Here is a 16,598-nt window from a genome sequence, read left to right as displayed (position 1 = left end):
GGATGCGTAACAATGAGACAAAAAAGAAGCTACACAGATTCCAAGAAGACATTTCATTAAAAAAAAAAAAAAAAAAAAAAACTTGTTTGCATCATCTGATTTAGCGTCGTTGGCGTCCGCAAGTTGGATCCATATCAGTTCAAATCTTTTACTTTGCTTCATCTACGCGTCTTGATGGAGCGCATGCTTGCTAAGGTAAAAAAAAAAAAAAAAAAAAAAAAAAAAGATGATATCATAATGGTCTCATCCTGGAAATTTGTGCATCATACAATGAAGAGGATGATACGATGGATAATATGTAATGATGGATATGTAGTGACGACTGACACGTGATGAAAGATGATATGATGAATGATATGAAGGCATGATAAGATGACAATATAATAACAAATGATAAAAATATGATTTTATTTAAAAAAGTAAAAGATAATATGAAGACACTTGCTAAAAAAACTAACTATTGAATGAACTAATTTCCATGATACAAGAGTTGGATAAGAAATAAACTTTGTCGCCTTGTATATCTATATCCAGTTGATGCTATTGCATAATCTTGCCGTATATGTATCTACTGTATTTTCACATAAAAAGTAAACATGAATAATAGATCAAATGACAACCAAACGATAGATTAGTTCAGAGTATGAGAATGAGAGACTAAAAAGAAATAAAAAAAAAAAAAGAAAGATAGAGTCAGTATAGAAGTATGTATGTAAAAGAGTGAGTACATAGTGGGAATGAGGGAAGATGTATCATGATTACCTATCGGTTTAATAAATAATGTTGATGATCACCACATAATGGATGTCACTACAGTCGATACTCGCACTAATAATATCTGATGCATGACGATGATAGTAATGGTGATGAGACATGATATCATAATGATGCAGTTATCAATTCCACGAGGATGACGGCCCTGATGATGATAATAATTCAAACTAATCTTGAATAAAAAGAATACCTTTAAAATGAATAGAGTAGCATATAGGTAACTAGATTTGTATTTATGACACTACCCATCAAAGGGGAACAAGACAAGGTGGTATACATTAGTTGATAAGTCCTTCATTATCATATTATAGATCCTACCTTTAAATATAATATCCTTGATCGTTTTCCACTTTTGCTGATAACCATAAATGATAGATATGTTCAATAAATAACCTTTCCCCTGACAATATACTGGAAAAACACTAGAAAAAAAAAAAAGAAAAGAAAGGAATCAGATCCATAATCCTAATCATACCTAATTCACTTACTATTTCTTTATTTTGGAATGTGTTATAGTACGTTTGATAATGATAATGATAGTTCCATTGTTATAGCTTTGCGGTCCATTGAATACATGTTGAAGATCTAATTTGCAATAAGGGTCAAGAGAGATGGAGTGATAGTATTTCTATAGCAAGATAAAAAAGAGAAGAGTCCTAGTTAATATACAATGAATATATAAAGTTCCCTTTTATTGTATACATATTCACTTACTTTTTATACGAAATAAAAAAAAAAGATGTTTACAAAAAATAGTGATAAGAAAGAAGAAGAAAGTGTGAGAAAATAAAATAGAGGAAGTTGCTGTCATTTTAAATAACTCTGAGTCTTTCCTTTTTTGGATGTTCAACTACCACATATAAGCAGCTTCTATTCGTGATTTAACCTAGAATAATGCGATTGTTAATTCCATCCTATAACAAACTTACCAAACTATTAATGCATAAGATAATAATAATAATAATAAAAATGTTATCAAATTGATTTAACCTATATTATTCTCAATTGATAATCATTTTTTTTAATCTTCCTTTAGTGATACCAGTTCAATAAATGCATGAAATATGAAATAAGATATAAAGACAATTCACTTGAAAGCGACTATTCTAATATATCATCATCATCATCATCATATTAATCAACAAAGAAATCAATTCAAAAATATATATATAAAAAAAGGAACTAGAACTGTGTGCTTCCTTATGACTGGTTGATTTGGATTTGCAGGATTTTTTTTAACCAGGCTCCGATCAGGTAGACATATAAAATGATGTTTTTTCTTTTTTTTTTTCTTTCTCTTTTCTTTCTTTCTTTCTTCCTTTCTTTCCTTTTTCACTTTTTTTTTCTATTAAACAAACATCATGGCTCAAGCATACAACAGAGATTTGACTCAACTTATTATGCGTCCCAATGTTGGTAAAGTTGGTAAACCAGTACGTGTAAGAAGCAATTTCTTTGAAATGACAAGTCTTCCAGCTCAAAATATACAACACTTGAATATTCAAATATTACCTGATGGTACTCCTCCCCTTATTCTCAGAAAGGTGTGGCAATCTTTTGAAGATAGTCTTAAAGGTCAAGCTTTTCTTAACAAGGTCAAACCTATCTTTGATGGTCGTGCAAATCTTTTTTCTCCAAAACCGCTCAAATGTGGTGATGATAGTCTTGGTATTTCTTTTGAAGTAAGTAAATAGAAAAAAAAATGACGTATATTTTATCATATTGCTTATTATTTCATCCCCAACATTATTATATTTTTTTTTTTTTGATCACTCTTTTTTTCTATTGGTTCATTTATATTCATCATTTTTATTCTTGTTTATAGGTCAATCTTCAAGAAGGAAATCGTTCTGGTGGTATTTTCAAGTTAAATATCAAGCCTGTAGGTGTAATCAACATGAGTGAACTACAATTATTCTTGGATGGAAAGTCTGGTATTACCAACAATTGTTTAACTGGTAAAAAAAGAAAAAGATTAATATCATTATATCACGTTTTTTTTTATTAACACTTTTTTTAATCTTTTATTTCTTCCTTTTTTTTTTTTTTGTGTCTAAAATTGTGCTACAGCCATTATGGTTCTTGATGTACTATTTCGTCACGTTCCAAGCATGCAATATTCCACTGTGGGTCGATCCTTTTTTACTCCCCAAGATAAACGTCCTTTACCTAATGGTGCTGAAGTATGGCAAGGCTTTTATCAATCTGCTCGTCCAACTAAAGGTAATATATAAAACATATAATACTTAATATTTTTTTTATTAATATTTCATTATTCATTGTTTATAGGCAAAATGATGATCAATGTTGATGTCAGTGCTACTGCTTTCTATGAATCTGGTCCTCTTCATGAAATGCTACCCAAGATACTCGATCGCCGCAGTCTTGATGATCTTCGTCGTGGTATTCCTGATCGTGATCGTATCAAAGTTGAAAAAATACTCAAGAATCTCAAGATCGTTGTTGTCCATCGTGGTGCTGAAAAACGATTGAAGTACAAGATTAACAAGCTCACTCCTACCTCTGTTGAAAATACTGTATTCAAGGATGACTCTGGAAATGAAATGAACGTTGCTCAATATTTTCAAAAGACTTACAATAGACGTTTGGCCTTTCCTTTCTTACCCTGTATTGTTGTCAAGAAAGATATCTTTTTACCTATGGAAGTTTGTGAAGTCATTCCTGGTCAACGCCATTTGAAGAAATTGAATGAAAAGCAAACTGCTGAAATGATCAAATTTACTTGTCAGAAGCCCAATGTCCGTGCCAACAAGATCAATCAAGGTGTCAATCTTCTGAAATACAAGGATAACCCATATATTCAACAATTTGGTGTTAATGTCAAGTCTGATATGACCATGATCAATGCTCGTGTTCTTTCTACTCCAAAGATCTCTTACCATGCTTCATCTCAAGATGCTACTTTTGCTCCTGTAGGTGGTGCTTGGAATCTTCGTGGTAAGAAAGTCGCAAAGGGTGCCAACTTGGGTTCATGGTCTATTGTCAATTTTTCAAGAAATGTCCATGATGGTATGATCCAACGTTTCATTCGTGAATTATGTCAAACGTTTACTGATACTGGTTTGGTACGTTAGTTTCTTAAGAAAAAACATGATTTATTTAATCCTTTTTTATTATTTTATTTCTTTTATGATTATAAATATAGAATGTGATCAATCGACAGCCACCTATTACTCATGCTGATCCTCAAGGCAATATTGAACGTACTCTCAAGGAAGCTTGGTTGAAGGCTGGTAATGCTGCTAAAGCTCAACCTCAATTGATTCTCTGTATCATGCCCAACACTGGTACTCCACTTTATGCTGAAATCAAGCGTATCTCTGATACAGGTAAAACAAACATATAGAAAAATAAGGATGATGATGATGATGATTTTCATGACATAATCTCATATCTTTTTTTTTTCTTTTTATATATGTAGTTATTGGTATTCCTACTCAATGTGTTCAAAGCAAGCATATTGGTGATGCTAAGAAACAATATTGTGCCAATGTCTGTTTGAAAGTGAACATGAAGCTTGGTGGCGTCAACTTGTTCATGGATGGCTCTCAAATTCCTTTCATCTCGAACAAACCTACTATTGTCTTTGGTGCTGATGTTACTCATCCTGCTCCTGGTGATATGAACAGACCTTCCGTTGCTGCTTTGACTGCAAGTATGGATTCGTATGCATCAAGATATGCTTCAACTGTCCGTGTTCAAGCCAATCGTACTGAAATAATAGCTGATTTAGCCAATATGGTCAAGGAACTGTTGAAGACATTCTATCAAAACTGTGGTCAAAAACCTCAACAAATCTTGTTCTATCGTGATGGTATGTCTGAAGGTGAATTTGATCAAGTGCTCAAAAACGAAATTGGTGCCATCCATGCTGCTTGTGCTTCCTTGGATAAGACTTACAAACCTCCTGTCACCTTTGTGGTTGTTCAAAAACGTCATCATGCTCGATTCTTCCCTGTTGAACCTCGTGATGCTGATCGAACTGGTAATTGTCAACCTGGTACCGTCGTGGATACTGATATCGTACATCCTTTCGAATTTGATTTTTGTAAGTATTCAAATGATTATATGTATTAGGATGAAATATTGATTTACATATATATATATATATATATATATATTTTCTTTCTTAGATTTACAATCACATGCTGGTCTCCAAGGAACTTCTCGTCCTACTCACTACCATGTACTTTATGATGATAATAATTTTTCTCCTGATGCTCTTCAAGAACTCACTTATCGTCTGTGTTATATCTATGGTCGTGCCACTCGTACTGTATCTATCTGTCCTCCTGCTTACTATGCTGATTTGGTTGCTGCTCGTGCTCGATTCCATCGTAAGGGTGAAAACTGGGAAGACAGTGATGCTACAAGTGAATCTATGGATAGTGATGCCCAAATGGCCAGTTTCGCTGTTGTGAAACCTGATTTACAAAGAGTCATGTACTTCATGTAAATGGATAGTTTGGTTTTCATCTTTTTTATTATTTACTCAGTAAATTCATAGTTTAGTTTTATATATATATATTATCACTCTGTAAACTGATGGCATTTTTCTTTTTTTTTTATATATATTCTTCATCTTTTTTTTCTTTGCATTTGTATATACATTTCTCTCTCCAATAAATCAAAAAATTGTTTCTTTTAATAATGATGCCTCTTTTATGATGGTAAGATGATGGGATGGTGGTTGATGATCGAGGATTGATTTTTTTTTAAAAATAAATAAATAAATAGACGTCCACACAGATCATTGATTTTGAAAGTCTCCAGCGAAAACGTCAGAGCGTTTATATATGTACAGACAGTCAATGAAAAGCAATTCAATGAAGATTGAGAAGGGGAATTTATTTGAATAAAACATAATAAGTAATAATAACTATAAACAACTAATGATAAATCCATAATCATTCTACATGGTTTCGTTTAGACCTTGTGGCTGCTGAATGAGATGACTCGGATGGGTCGCCAGCTTTGTCATAGTTCTCTAGTCCTTCTATCAAACGTATGGTAATCAAATCAGAGAAGCCATAAAACTAAGAAAAAAAAAAACAGAAATGTCAATTATTTTCTCTTCCTTTTTTTTTTTTTTTTTTTTCTAATTTCATCTTTACCAAAGGTCCACTCACACGAGTACCTCGAGAATTGCTACGTAAACATGCAGTTGTCCAAGGAGCTGTTGGAGTAGAACCTGTGAAGAAGGTTTGTGATGAATTGACTTGCACCTAAAACAGATAGATAGATTGAGATAAGGAGAGTTTTGCTAATATATTCTTTGATTTACCGTAAAAAGAGGTCCTTCTTTGCCTTCAGAGATGGTCATAGTGTATTGGTTTCCAAAATGACTTTTCGTAGCACGATAACCTATAGGATAAGGATGTTTGTATTTACACTACATTTCAAAAAAAAAAAAAATAAGAGATTCATAAATAGTAATAGTAAATAGAAGTGTAATCCTTACCCCATGAGTACTCCAATACTTTGATCGATGTTCACCAGTATATATTTCACCAAGATCCCAAATAGTGGTACCAATGGATGCAAGAGTAAAAGGAACATGAATGTTCCGTGGTAGTAACGCATCATCTTGTTCCCTTGAATTTTCCAGTTTTCGCAGTTGAGCAGCTTGTCGTATCCGATCTTGTTGATCTAAAACTTCTTCCAAATCCACCTATTAAAAAAAAATCATTATGTAATCAATATGTGTGCGTATGGAGAACATATATCACCATAGAAAAAAAAAGACTGATAGAAAATAATAAGTAGACTCTTACCGTTTCTTCAGGAGCCTCTCCTTTCAATCGTCTTGAAGAACGTCCGGATGACATCATTAATGCTACTCGTTTGTTCACTTTTGATCCAGTATATTTGGATGCAGCTCGTTTGGTGGCGGTGGCAGGGAATTTCTTGGGTGGTGGCGGTAAATCATTAAGAAGGACTGAAGTCTCCTATTCATGAATAAAAAAAAAAAAAAAAGAATTAGATTCAATACTATATATATATATATTTGACTTTTTTGGATTTACCATGCCTTTGGCAAGACCCAATTCTTGTAAGAGCTTTTGGTTTTCTAACATCCTTTGACGACGAACATCTTCATAATTGCTATACCATAAAACAAAAATATAATGTTAAAAAGAATAATACGTGAGACATGTTATGATATTTTATTTACCTTACTTCCAGACTATTCACGTTCTTTTCCACATTCATGATTTTCAAAAATGATAGAGAACAGAAAGCAAAAAAAAAAAAAAAAAAAAAGGGGGCACAAACAAATTTTTTTTTTTTTGACGCGCGCGCACTTTGAACCAATGCAGGCGGAAGACAAATAGTGAAAGAGGCAGGAAAGAAAAGATTTATTTTATTTTTTTTATACTCTAGGTAATATTGAATCAAAACAATGTATAATTGACTAGCTAATAAGGGAAGAAAAATAATAATAATAAAAAAAAAAATAGTAATAATAATAATGATAAAGAAAAGAGGGAAATCTAATATTAAGCTACATGTTGAGGGAGTTGTTGAGTTGAGTCAGTCATATGATGGAAGGTGTCATTGTAAAAAGATTTAGAAAAGTCATCTTGATCAGTTGTTGTTGGTTCTGGCAAAAGATTCATTGATAACGAATTTGAAGTTGTATCAATGTCAGTAGGTGGTAAAGCTGTGGTATGATGATTACTTGTTGTATTCTGCTCTTGTTCCATATATCCATTTGTTTCTGCCCACATTTTGATCGCATCCACCATATCCAAGATTTTATCTTCATGTCCACCAAAGATATCTGATCACATAAGAAAAAAAAAAAAGAAAAGATAAGGTTGATAAATATATATATATATATATATCATCACTTTTTTTTTTGTTACCTTTGATAGTGTATCTACCATCTACTACAACCCCTTCTCTACCCATAAACTTGAATGCAGCTACAATATTATCCAAAACCTTCATGCTGACAGAACCACCTTTTTGATCAGGATTGCGTCGAACTGTCTTGCCACTAAGAGTTTCTAATAACACAATCAAAGTATCCCCATTACGGAAAGCACTTGGAAGATCAACCACCTTTTTTCCTTGAGGTAAATAACTATTAATCCAGTCAACATATTGTGCATTGGTCCATGATCGATTGATTTTGGTAGATTCAGCATGTCCATTGGTTACATCTGTTGAATCTAGAGTAAGTTGTTGATGACGTTGAGCTGTTTCATATGGATCAATATTATCTTCATCATCGTCATCATCCGTATTTGTATTGTTATTGCTGATAGCTGGAGTATTCATGGCTGAAGATGGTGCAATACGATAGTCGCTATTATCATCCAAAGGTGCATTGAAAGATGATTCTTTTCCATGATGAGATTCCTCTTCTTCTTCTTGTACCATTTGCATTGGTTCATTAGATGCGGGTGGTGGTTTATACATAATTACTGAAGGAGGTCGAGGTCGCATACGTTGAGCTACATCCAAAGGAACGGTTGCTACTTGATTGGATGACATCACCGGTGCTAAAATGTAGATAAAAGTGAGTATTAATTCATCATTCTAAATTTCTACATTTGAAACTTACAAGTAAAATCGCGCATAATAGTCGCTTTCATTAAAGCTTGGAGCCATAATTTCATTGATTCCTTGGTATCAGTATAAAAATAAAAGATTCGCTCTTGTTCATGTTGCGCCTTGAAACAGTACTTGTTGCTATGTATAGTTTCATCCACTATAATCCGATAGCCACGTAGATTGATAATACCTTTCATTCTAACATCCTAGATTAATGATTTAGATAATAATAATAAAAAAAGTCAAATTCTGATCAGTTATTCCTTTTTTTTTTTTTTTTTTTTTACCTTTGGACTTTTAAAGTAAAACAAGTTTGTACCTTTCAAAACAAACCATCTCTTATTCCAAGTTTTGTATTTATCACTTTGTTTGTGGAGCCAACCTTCATGTTCCGGAGCTTGGAATTCATCAGTGGAGGGTCTTTGAACGGAACTACCAACAGAAGCCATGGATAAGGTTTGATCTGCTGGATGATTGATTCTTGCCGCCATCTAATAAAAGAATGTCACTGTCAATTTTTCCTTTTCCTCCTTTTTATATATGTCTTTTTTTTTTTTTTTTTTTTTTTTTTTACCTCTTGTTGGAATCGATCATGTCCAGATGTTTGAACATTATTGCTTTTGATTGGTGTACTATGAGAGACAGATGGATGCGCTGCATCTTTGAATGAATCCCGTTGTAGTCTATATCCCGATCGAGTTGAATAATCACTACTTTTTACTGTACCAGAACTTGATGATGTGGTATTATAAGTGTTGGATCGAGTGATATTATTACTATTGTTGTTTGTGCTTGAGCTTAGACTAGTACTGGATTCTGGTCGAGAAAGAATATTGTTATTGTTGGAATGAAGATGAGAATTTGATGAAGAAGTGGAGGATGATGGAGGAGCAGGTGCTTTTCGAGGAAATTGATAAAGAGAATCAGCATCGATAGGCGAAGAGATAGTTGAACCAGTACTATTGGCAGGACGTGAAGATGAATGATAAGGTTCACCACCAGTTGATGAAGACATAGTACTAATCATAGATGGTACATAACGATGTTCTTGTTGTTGTTGTTGTTGTTGTTGTTGTTGTTGTTGTTGTTGTTGTTGTTGTTGTTGTTGTTGTTGTTGTTGTTGTTGTTGTTGTTGTTGTTGTTGTTGTTGTTGTTTTGGTTGACCACTAAGTGATGATGGAGAAGTATGATCTGTAGAGATAGATACCTTTGGGACCAGCCCTTTTTCAAAGGTATTTTTCTTTAGGAAAAAAAAAAGAAAAAAGAGTAAGTAAACATAATATATATATATATATATAAATTATATAAATTTTTTTTTTATTTTCTTACTTGATTTGTATCATTGGTAATTGTTGATGGTTGAGTGGAGGAGATTAATTTACTAATTGCTGTCATAATTTTATATCGTCTTCCATAAGCAGTGATTCCTAATTCTTTCAATGTTTCCATATTCAAATCCAAAAGTACATCACCAGTAATTTCTTGTTCTAAATAATAATAATAATAATAATGGTGAATAAAAAAAAATAAAGAATAAAAAAATAAGAATTTACCCACAAAGTTATCAATAGCATTTTCTAATCCAACAGATTCTAACCAAGTGCAAACACGAGGTACATCCCATAATTCCGGAGTTTGATCCAATGATTGAGTAGATGTATCAATTTGATCTTTTTGATGAATAAACGTTTCAGGAGGAGAAGAATTGATAGTAGAAGCTGAAGTAATAGATGAATCAGTAGTTATATTATTATCATCTTGATGAATCTGGCTTTTTTGTTGATCTAATGTTGAATCAATTGTTTCCGTACGAATAGGTTTAGTGGGTGAAGTATAATTCATAGGAAATAATCCAATCTATAATTAAAAAAAATAAAAAAAAAGTTTATTATATGTAATAATAATAATAATGATAATAATTTTATATTAACTTACTTCACCCCTTTGATTACGACCCTAAATATAATAATAATAATAATACGTTAAATAAATCAATTAAAATAAAAATAAAATAAATTTTTTACCTGCCACCAACCATCTAGATATTTTTCATCTTTCTCAATAACAATAATGGATTCTCCAGCGTAAAAAGTAATTTCATCTTCGTGTTCTCTTTCAAAGTCGTGTATAGCAAAGACTTGTAAAGGCTTTTCTGCCATAGCTATACAGAAATAAAAAAAAAAAAAGTTATTATTATATATATAGGAGTTATAAAAAATAGATAAAGAAGAAAAGAAAAGAAAAAAAAAATAGAGCTGAAGAAAAAAAAAAAAAAAAAATTAGGAGAAAGACCAATAATTTTCTTTTTAGTTACACAATAATAATTTAAAAATGCGACAAGTTGGGCAAAAGCTGTTAGTTTCCCTTTTTGGTATTGCTTATTTTTTTTTTTTTTGTTTTTTTAATCATTATTGGTTGAATTTCATTCAAGTTTTTTATTTTTCTTATTAAATTATTGGATATGTACCTGAAGTAATATATATAATTTGTTTTAATCTTCATAAACAAGCTTTCTTTTTTAATCAGTAATAATAGATAAACACACTCCTACATTATAATATATTATTATACACACTATTCAGCTAAACATTCTCACGTGTTTCATCTCTAAAGAGTTTTCTTTTTTTTTTTTTTTTTTGAAAATAATAATAGTTTAATAATGATAATGAACAAAAAAAAAAAAAAAAGAAAAATAGACATATTTTTTTCTTTTTGTCTTTTAATAAAGAAAAAAAGATATTCAAGTAATGCACGGACCATTCACTTTTACTGCAGAAACTTATTTTACTTTTTTTGATATTTTTTCTTTTTTTTTTTTTTTTTTTTTTTTTTTTTTTTTGTGCAGAATAGCCCGCTGACTTATTTTTTTTTCCCAGGTGATCATCCTTTTTTTTTTCTTTTTGTCCTGGAAGGTAGTAACCTATTTTGAATTCAGCTCATCACCTTTTTTTTTTTTTTTCTCTTTTCTCTTTTCTCTTTTCTTTTTATTCTTTATGGAAGAAACAAAAAAAGTACATTGGTCTTCAACTGAAAACGATTCTACTAGTTTCCCTTCTAACGCGTTTTCAAAACCAATGTCTACTATTCCTATTACTTCAACTTCAACTACTTATAACTCATTCACTACTTTTGATCAACGTTTTATGCCTACTTCAATACAAGACTCTTCTAATGATGAAGATGAAGAAACTGATAGTGACCTTTTTCCTGATGAAATAGACGATGATGAGGAAGAAGACGAATATGAAGAAGACGAATATGAAACAAATAATCAAGTTTATTTTGGAACTACCAACTCACCATCACCTTCTAATACTAATACTAATAATAATAACAACAACCATAATAACGACAATGTGTATACCATTTCACCTGAAACAGCATATGAAAGAAGAGAATGGCAACAAATGCTTCAGTCAGTCTTAAGAGGTGAAGTGATTAAAAGTGAAAAGAAACGATTACTCAGTACAGACGTCTTTCAACAAAAAAATTCAATTCAAGAAATTTGGTTATCTTTACGGGCTCTTTTACGTGGAAGAACTATTACTGATGAACTCAAGTTTTTAGAAGAAAGTCGACAATCTATTGATGAAGTGGTAGATACTATTATGCAATTTCGTGTGGATCCAAATGCCGATGACCCCGCTCTTATTCAAGTTGCTGAAGTTTTGAAAAATGTGGACCGTGTGGAATCCTTGTATGCTACTCGTGCTGAAATGATAAGAGCTCATCCAAATTATGATGCTAAGCCCTTTCAAGTACGTCTGGATGCTCTTAACGCTTGGTGTACCGTTACTCGAAGCTTACACATGCAATTCAAGATTTTACGAAATTGGACTGGATCAGATGATCTTCAAATATCTCCCAATCGCAACTTGGATACTTCTTCTTCTAATCAACAACATGAACAACAAGATCATCATCATCAACAACAACTTGATCATCAACGACATTTACTCCATCATTATCATCATCATCATTATCATCATTATCATCATTCTCAATCAAATTCAGAACCTAATACATCATATTCATCCATTCATTCATCATCAAACACATCTTCACCAAATCAACCTAAAATCACCAATCATCGAGATTTTTCATTTGTGGAACGCATCCTTCGTGAATCAGCTCTTCAAGATACTTTTGATAAACGTACATTATCAGCTCTCAACTCATTATTATTGAAATCAAAACAAACTATGATATCCAACAATACATTATTTCAAGAAATGAATTTACCTCCTTTTTTTGGTGAATTACAACATTTGGCCCATTTTCCTGCAAGACTGGTGGAAGAAGCACTGAAGATTCGACTGGAAACAAAAGATCGCATTATTGATCCACCAAAGCAAATGGTGGATGCCATGTTAGAAGATTGTCGTGGTTTACTTTCCTTAGCCAATCGTGTGAAACAACAGTATCAAGAATTGGCGCATCCGGCTCCAGGTTGGGTATTGACTGTTGATGAAAATTTGACAAAGAATTATGATAGCGTGGTAATGGAATCTGTCAACTTTTACTTTCGTTTGATCACTTGGAAACTTGATTATGAAAAAGAAAACAGTCTACGTGAATGTGAAGTCTTGGAAAAAGAATGGGAATTCTTACAATCTACAGTTTGTCGAAATTCGGATGATGCTTATTATGAATGTACAGAACAGTTCTGGTATGTCGACTAAAAAAAAAAAAGTATAGCATTGCGATATTCACCTTTTTTTTTTTTTTTTTTTTTTAGTGGTCTTACTATTCGCCAGTTACAAGATGTGATGAATGATCTAAGTATTATTACTGAAATGGAAAACAATAATGATGATGTGGATTTGGAGACACGATATACAAAGTTATTACATACAATGCGAATGCGTGCTAGAAAGCTTCTTCAGTTTGCGAAGTAAGTCATTCTTTTATTCATTTCTATTGAATTTGACAATCCTTCCTTTTTTTTTTTTTTTTTTTTTTGTTTTCTTCAATTTAGGTTCTTCATTACTAAACTGGAAAATGCATCAGAATATTCTTTCAATCCAGAAAGTCTCGATATGGTGATCAAATATCTCGAAATGACTGGCCACTTTTTTGTCCGAACCAATTCATTTGAAGAAGATCGTATTTACTTGATTGCCTCACCATCTCTCTACAATCGATTGGAAATGATTCCTCAATTAGCACAAAGTGGTTTCTCAGCACCAAAAGAAGAAGAACATCCTAGTACTCCAAGTATTCACGGCGGACATCCTTCTCATTATTTTACTCAACACGATGATCAAGATCCTCATCATCAACTGTACGATTATGTTTTATTTATTGCACCTTGGCAAAGCTTTTATTGGCCTGGTGATGTAGTGGATCAAGATGTACCGCCTGTGAATATTCAACTGAAACCTAGACGTATTCGATTGGTAACCAATGTAGCAAGAAATCTCAAGGCAATCAAATCACATTTTTGGACATCTGTCAAACATGCTGGTATGGGTGTGGTACGAGAACAAAGATCTCATGCCCCCAAGGTACATAAAGATTTACGACGACTGAAGGCTACTATCTACAAGTTGACAGAAACAATTATGACCAGTGTTTATACTATTCGTGATCAGACACTCAGCTCGGGGTGTCATGAGCTTGTGGAAGAATGTTTTAGTTTTGCCAGTGATTTTGGAATACGTGTGGCCAAATTGTTTGACGCTAGACATCGACTCCCATTGGACTTGAAATTGACACAGTTGGCTATTCAATGGATTTGTTTTATTACAGATGATTGTACACCTACGGACAGACGCACATTCAGGTGGGCAGTGGCAGCATTGGAATTTGGACAAGTGATGACGAAAGGAACGAACATGTTGGCACTTGGTGATGCAGATTTCTCAATGCTACAAAGCAAAGTGGCTAGATGTATTGCTTTACTTATCTCTCATTTTGATGTTTTGGGTACACGATGGACATTTGAAGCACAACAAAAGGAAGAACAACGAAAACGTGGGATTACAGCAAGACGCAACTCTTATATTACTAGTACGAACAATACGGACGACAGTAGTCATCGATCTCATCTTCGACATGGTGGAAGACGTGGACGTGCAGAAACAAGCAAAGATGTGGCAGGTGCAGATGTGGGGAATGAAGCCGCAGTGGCAGCAGCTCATCGTTATATTCGGGATGCATGGATGCGGGATATCAATCAATTGGAATCAGAACGGAACAAGAATGAACAAGAATTGAAAATTGTTGGTAAAGTATTGGACGATCAGAAACCAGAAGATCAATCCTTGGTATTTTTGGCCCCTTCTTCCTCTAATATTTCTTTCCGTTGGCAACAAGGTCGATACATTGGCGCTGGCACCTTTGGTTCGGTCTATCTAGCTATCAATCTCGACACTTCAAGTATCATGGCCGTCAAGGAAATCAGATTCCCGGATTCAAGTGCTTTATCTGCTTTACACAAGGCAATCAAAGAAGAAATGAAGGTCATGGAAATGTTACATCATAGAAATATTGTACAATATTATGGCATGGTAAAATCTTTTTCTTTTTTTTTTGAATTTTAGGTGCTAATCCTTTTTTTTTCTTTCTTTATATTATTTAGGAAGTGCATAGGGAAAAAGTTAATATCTTTATGGAATATTGTGAAAATGGTAGTCTAGGATCTCTTTTGGAAGTAGGTGGACGAATTGAAGCTGAATATTATATCGTAGATTATGCCTATCAATTACTCAGTGGACTTGCTTATCTACATGATAATAATATTGTACATCGAGATATCAAACCTGACAGTAAGTTTTTTTTTTTTTTTTAAATGTATATGGTAATAGACCTGCTTATCTAATGATTTATATGATTTATTAGATATATTGATTGATCATCAAGGACAATTAAAATTGACTGATTTTGGTGCTTCAAAAATCATTGCTCATGGACAGAAAACATTAGGACCATCTACTCTAAAGGTAGCAAATAGTTTGGCAGGGACTCCCATGTATATGGTAAGACCAAAAAAAAAAAAAAAAAAGTAAAAACAAATGTTGACTAATTTTTTTTTTTTTTTTTTTTTTTTTTTTTTGTATATCAAGTCTCCGGAAGTGATTACAGGTGGTGATGTAGGCAGGAAAGGATCTATGGATATTTGGTCTCTTGGATGTTGTATTGTACAAATGGCCACTGGTAGACGTCCTTGGAGTACACTTGACAATGAATGGTCTGTGATGTTTCACGTGGTGACTGGGCATCCTCCTCTACCTGATCCTTCACAAATGTCCAGTTCTGGTATCTCTTTTCTCAAACAATGTTTTACGCGAAATCCAAAGGATCGACCTTCAGCTCATGAACTCTTAAATCATCCATGGATTACCAACTACTTAGAACGCGGTATTATTGCAGATGATCATGATGAAGATGCGACAATCCCATCTTCACCACCACCATCTCCAAACTATGATGATAGCGATAACACAGCTGTTAATCAAGGAATCCTACCTTCTTTACCCACCCCATCCTCTTCAGCAACACAACAACCTTCTGCATCATCAACAGTAAAGACAAGCACGCTTGGATTGGAAAACCTGGATTTGACACATGATAGTGAAGCCTTGCGTAGTTATTTCAAAGGATTGGCGGACAATCAAGACGAACAAACATGATCCAACCATTTACTTTATTTTAGTTTTATATCTTTTTTTTTTTTTTTGTTATTATTATTATTATTATTTTACCCCAATATTGTTTATGTAATTTATTCCCTTTATCACAACATTCCCCCCCCCCTTTATATCTTTATTTTATTTGTATATGGTGATTGACATGAATAAAAAAAAAAAAGATATATATTTATATATTAGGCAAGTCTTCTGTTGACAAACTAAGATTTATTTTTGGGAATATTTTTATACGCCACCTTCTTTTTTTAAACACTATCAACGATGCATACTCCTTTATTTATATGCACATTGTAAATTGATTCTGATTGACATTAGGCTCCTTTTAAAGTCATCATCATCAACAATGCCGTGAGAAACAGTGTACATCATCTAACTCATCATCATGCACCATCCATCTTTTTTTTTTTTTTTTTTTTTTGGGAGGCGTACATGTAAGCAAAACGGAGATCATCATAGATAACAATAAAAATAGATATAAAAAAAATAAAAGTAACATAGTTTATTAAACATCATAAAATGGTAAGGAGAATAAATAAAGAGTAATATATACATCAATAAATAAGGAGAGAGAAAAAAGTCAATATATAT

At 32.7% G+C, this 16,598-nt stretch overlaps 6 protein-coding genes across 6 annotated transcripts in view; 2 read left to right on the top strand and 4 right to left on the bottom strand.

Moving 5' to 3' along the window:
• Nucleotides 1-658: 658 nt before the first annotated feature.
• BX664DRAFT_319581 (uncharacterized protein) lies at nucleotides 659-1,402 on the bottom strand. The gene is made up of 3 exons (XM_051542964.1): nucleotides 1,263-1,402; nucleotides 1,093-1,196; nucleotides 659-1,015 (listed from the first exon to the last, which is right to left on the bottom strand). The coding sequence occupies exons 2-3, from the start codon at nucleotides 1,138-1,140 to the stop codon at nucleotides 791-793; spliced, it is 273 nt and encodes a 90-aa protein (XP_051404356.1). The 5' UTR covers nucleotides 1,141-1,196; nucleotides 1,263-1,402; the 3' UTR covers nucleotides 659-790.
• A 663-nt stretch (nucleotides 1,403-2,065) lies between these two features.
• Nucleotides 2,066-5,251, top strand: BX664DRAFT_381449 (Piwi domain-containing protein; the record flags this gene model as incomplete). The annotated part of the gene is made up of 7 exons (XM_051548962.1): nucleotides 2,066-2,456; nucleotides 2,600-2,732; nucleotides 2,845-2,997; nucleotides 3,064-3,860; nucleotides 3,941-4,124; nucleotides 4,217-4,843; nucleotides 4,929-5,251. The coding sequence occupies exons 1-7, from the start codon at nucleotides 2,136-2,138 to the stop codon at nucleotides 5,249-5,251; spliced, it is 2,538 nt and encodes an 845-aa protein (XP_051404355.1). The 5' UTR covers nucleotides 2,066-2,135.
• Nucleotides 5,252-5,622: 371 nt separating this feature from the next.
• Nucleotides 5,623-7,047, bottom strand: BX664DRAFT_319578 (uncharacterized protein). The gene is made up of 7 exons (XM_051542963.1): nucleotides 6,971-7,047; nucleotides 6,822-6,900; nucleotides 6,570-6,743; nucleotides 6,257-6,466; nucleotides 6,080-6,187; nucleotides 5,910-6,020; nucleotides 5,623-5,831 (listed from the first exon to the last, which is right to left on the bottom strand). The coding sequence occupies exons 1-7, from the start codon at nucleotides 7,006-7,008 to the stop codon at nucleotides 5,703-5,705; spliced, it is 849 nt and encodes a 282-aa protein (XP_051404354.1). The 5' UTR covers nucleotides 7,009-7,047; the 3' UTR covers nucleotides 5,623-5,702.
• Nucleotides 7,048-7,243: 196 nt separating this feature from the next.
• Nucleotides 7,244-10,593, bottom strand: BX664DRAFT_271602 (uncharacterized protein). The gene is made up of 10 exons (XM_051541155.1): nucleotides 10,383-10,593; nucleotides 10,294-10,314; nucleotides 9,912-10,215; nucleotides 9,688-9,845; nucleotides 9,575-9,579; nucleotides 8,969-9,377; nucleotides 8,646-8,849; nucleotides 8,369-8,564; nucleotides 7,665-8,306; nucleotides 7,244-7,579 (listed from the first exon to the last, which is right to left on the bottom strand). The coding sequence occupies exons 1-10, from the start codon at nucleotides 10,515-10,517 to the stop codon at nucleotides 7,296-7,298; spliced, it is 2,358 nt and encodes a 785-aa protein (XP_051404353.1). The 5' UTR covers nucleotides 10,518-10,593; the 3' UTR covers nucleotides 7,244-7,295.
• Nucleotides 10,594-11,309: 716 nt separating this feature from the next.
• On the top strand, nucleotides 11,310-16,064 carry BX664DRAFT_319573 (uncharacterized protein). The gene is made up of 6 exons (XM_051542962.1): nucleotides 11,310-13,027; nucleotides 13,097-13,252; nucleotides 13,337-14,870; nucleotides 14,942-15,128; nucleotides 15,202-15,338; nucleotides 15,426-16,064. The coding sequence occupies exons 1-6, from the start codon at nucleotides 11,352-11,354 to the stop codon at nucleotides 15,990-15,992; spliced, it is 4,257 nt and encodes a 1,418-aa protein (XP_051404352.1). The 5' UTR covers nucleotides 11,310-11,351; the 3' UTR covers nucleotides 15,993-16,064.
• A 415-nt stretch (nucleotides 16,065-16,479) lies between these two features.
• BX664DRAFT_381445 (uncharacterized protein) overlaps nucleotides 16,480-16,598 on the bottom strand; it is a 1,604-nt gene continuing 1,485 nt past the window's right edge. The window contains exon 3 of the mRNA XM_051548961.1: nucleotides 16,480-16,598. This exon is cut by the window's right edge and continues 825 nt beyond it. The gene's annotated coding sequence lies outside the window, so the exon portion shown is untranslated.

Source organism: Halteromyces radiatus (assembly GCF_025201355.1).
Source record: "Halteromyces radiatus strain CBS 162.75 chromosome Unknown BX664scaffold_1, whole genome shotgun sequence".
In the NCBI taxonomy this organism is placed as follows: domain Eukaryota; kingdom Fungi; phylum Mucoromycota; class Mucoromycetes; order Mucorales; family Cunninghamellaceae; genus Halteromyces; species Halteromyces radiatus.
Note: the sequence above shows the minus strand (reverse complement) of the source record. Positions and strands in the feature narration are given on the sequence as shown.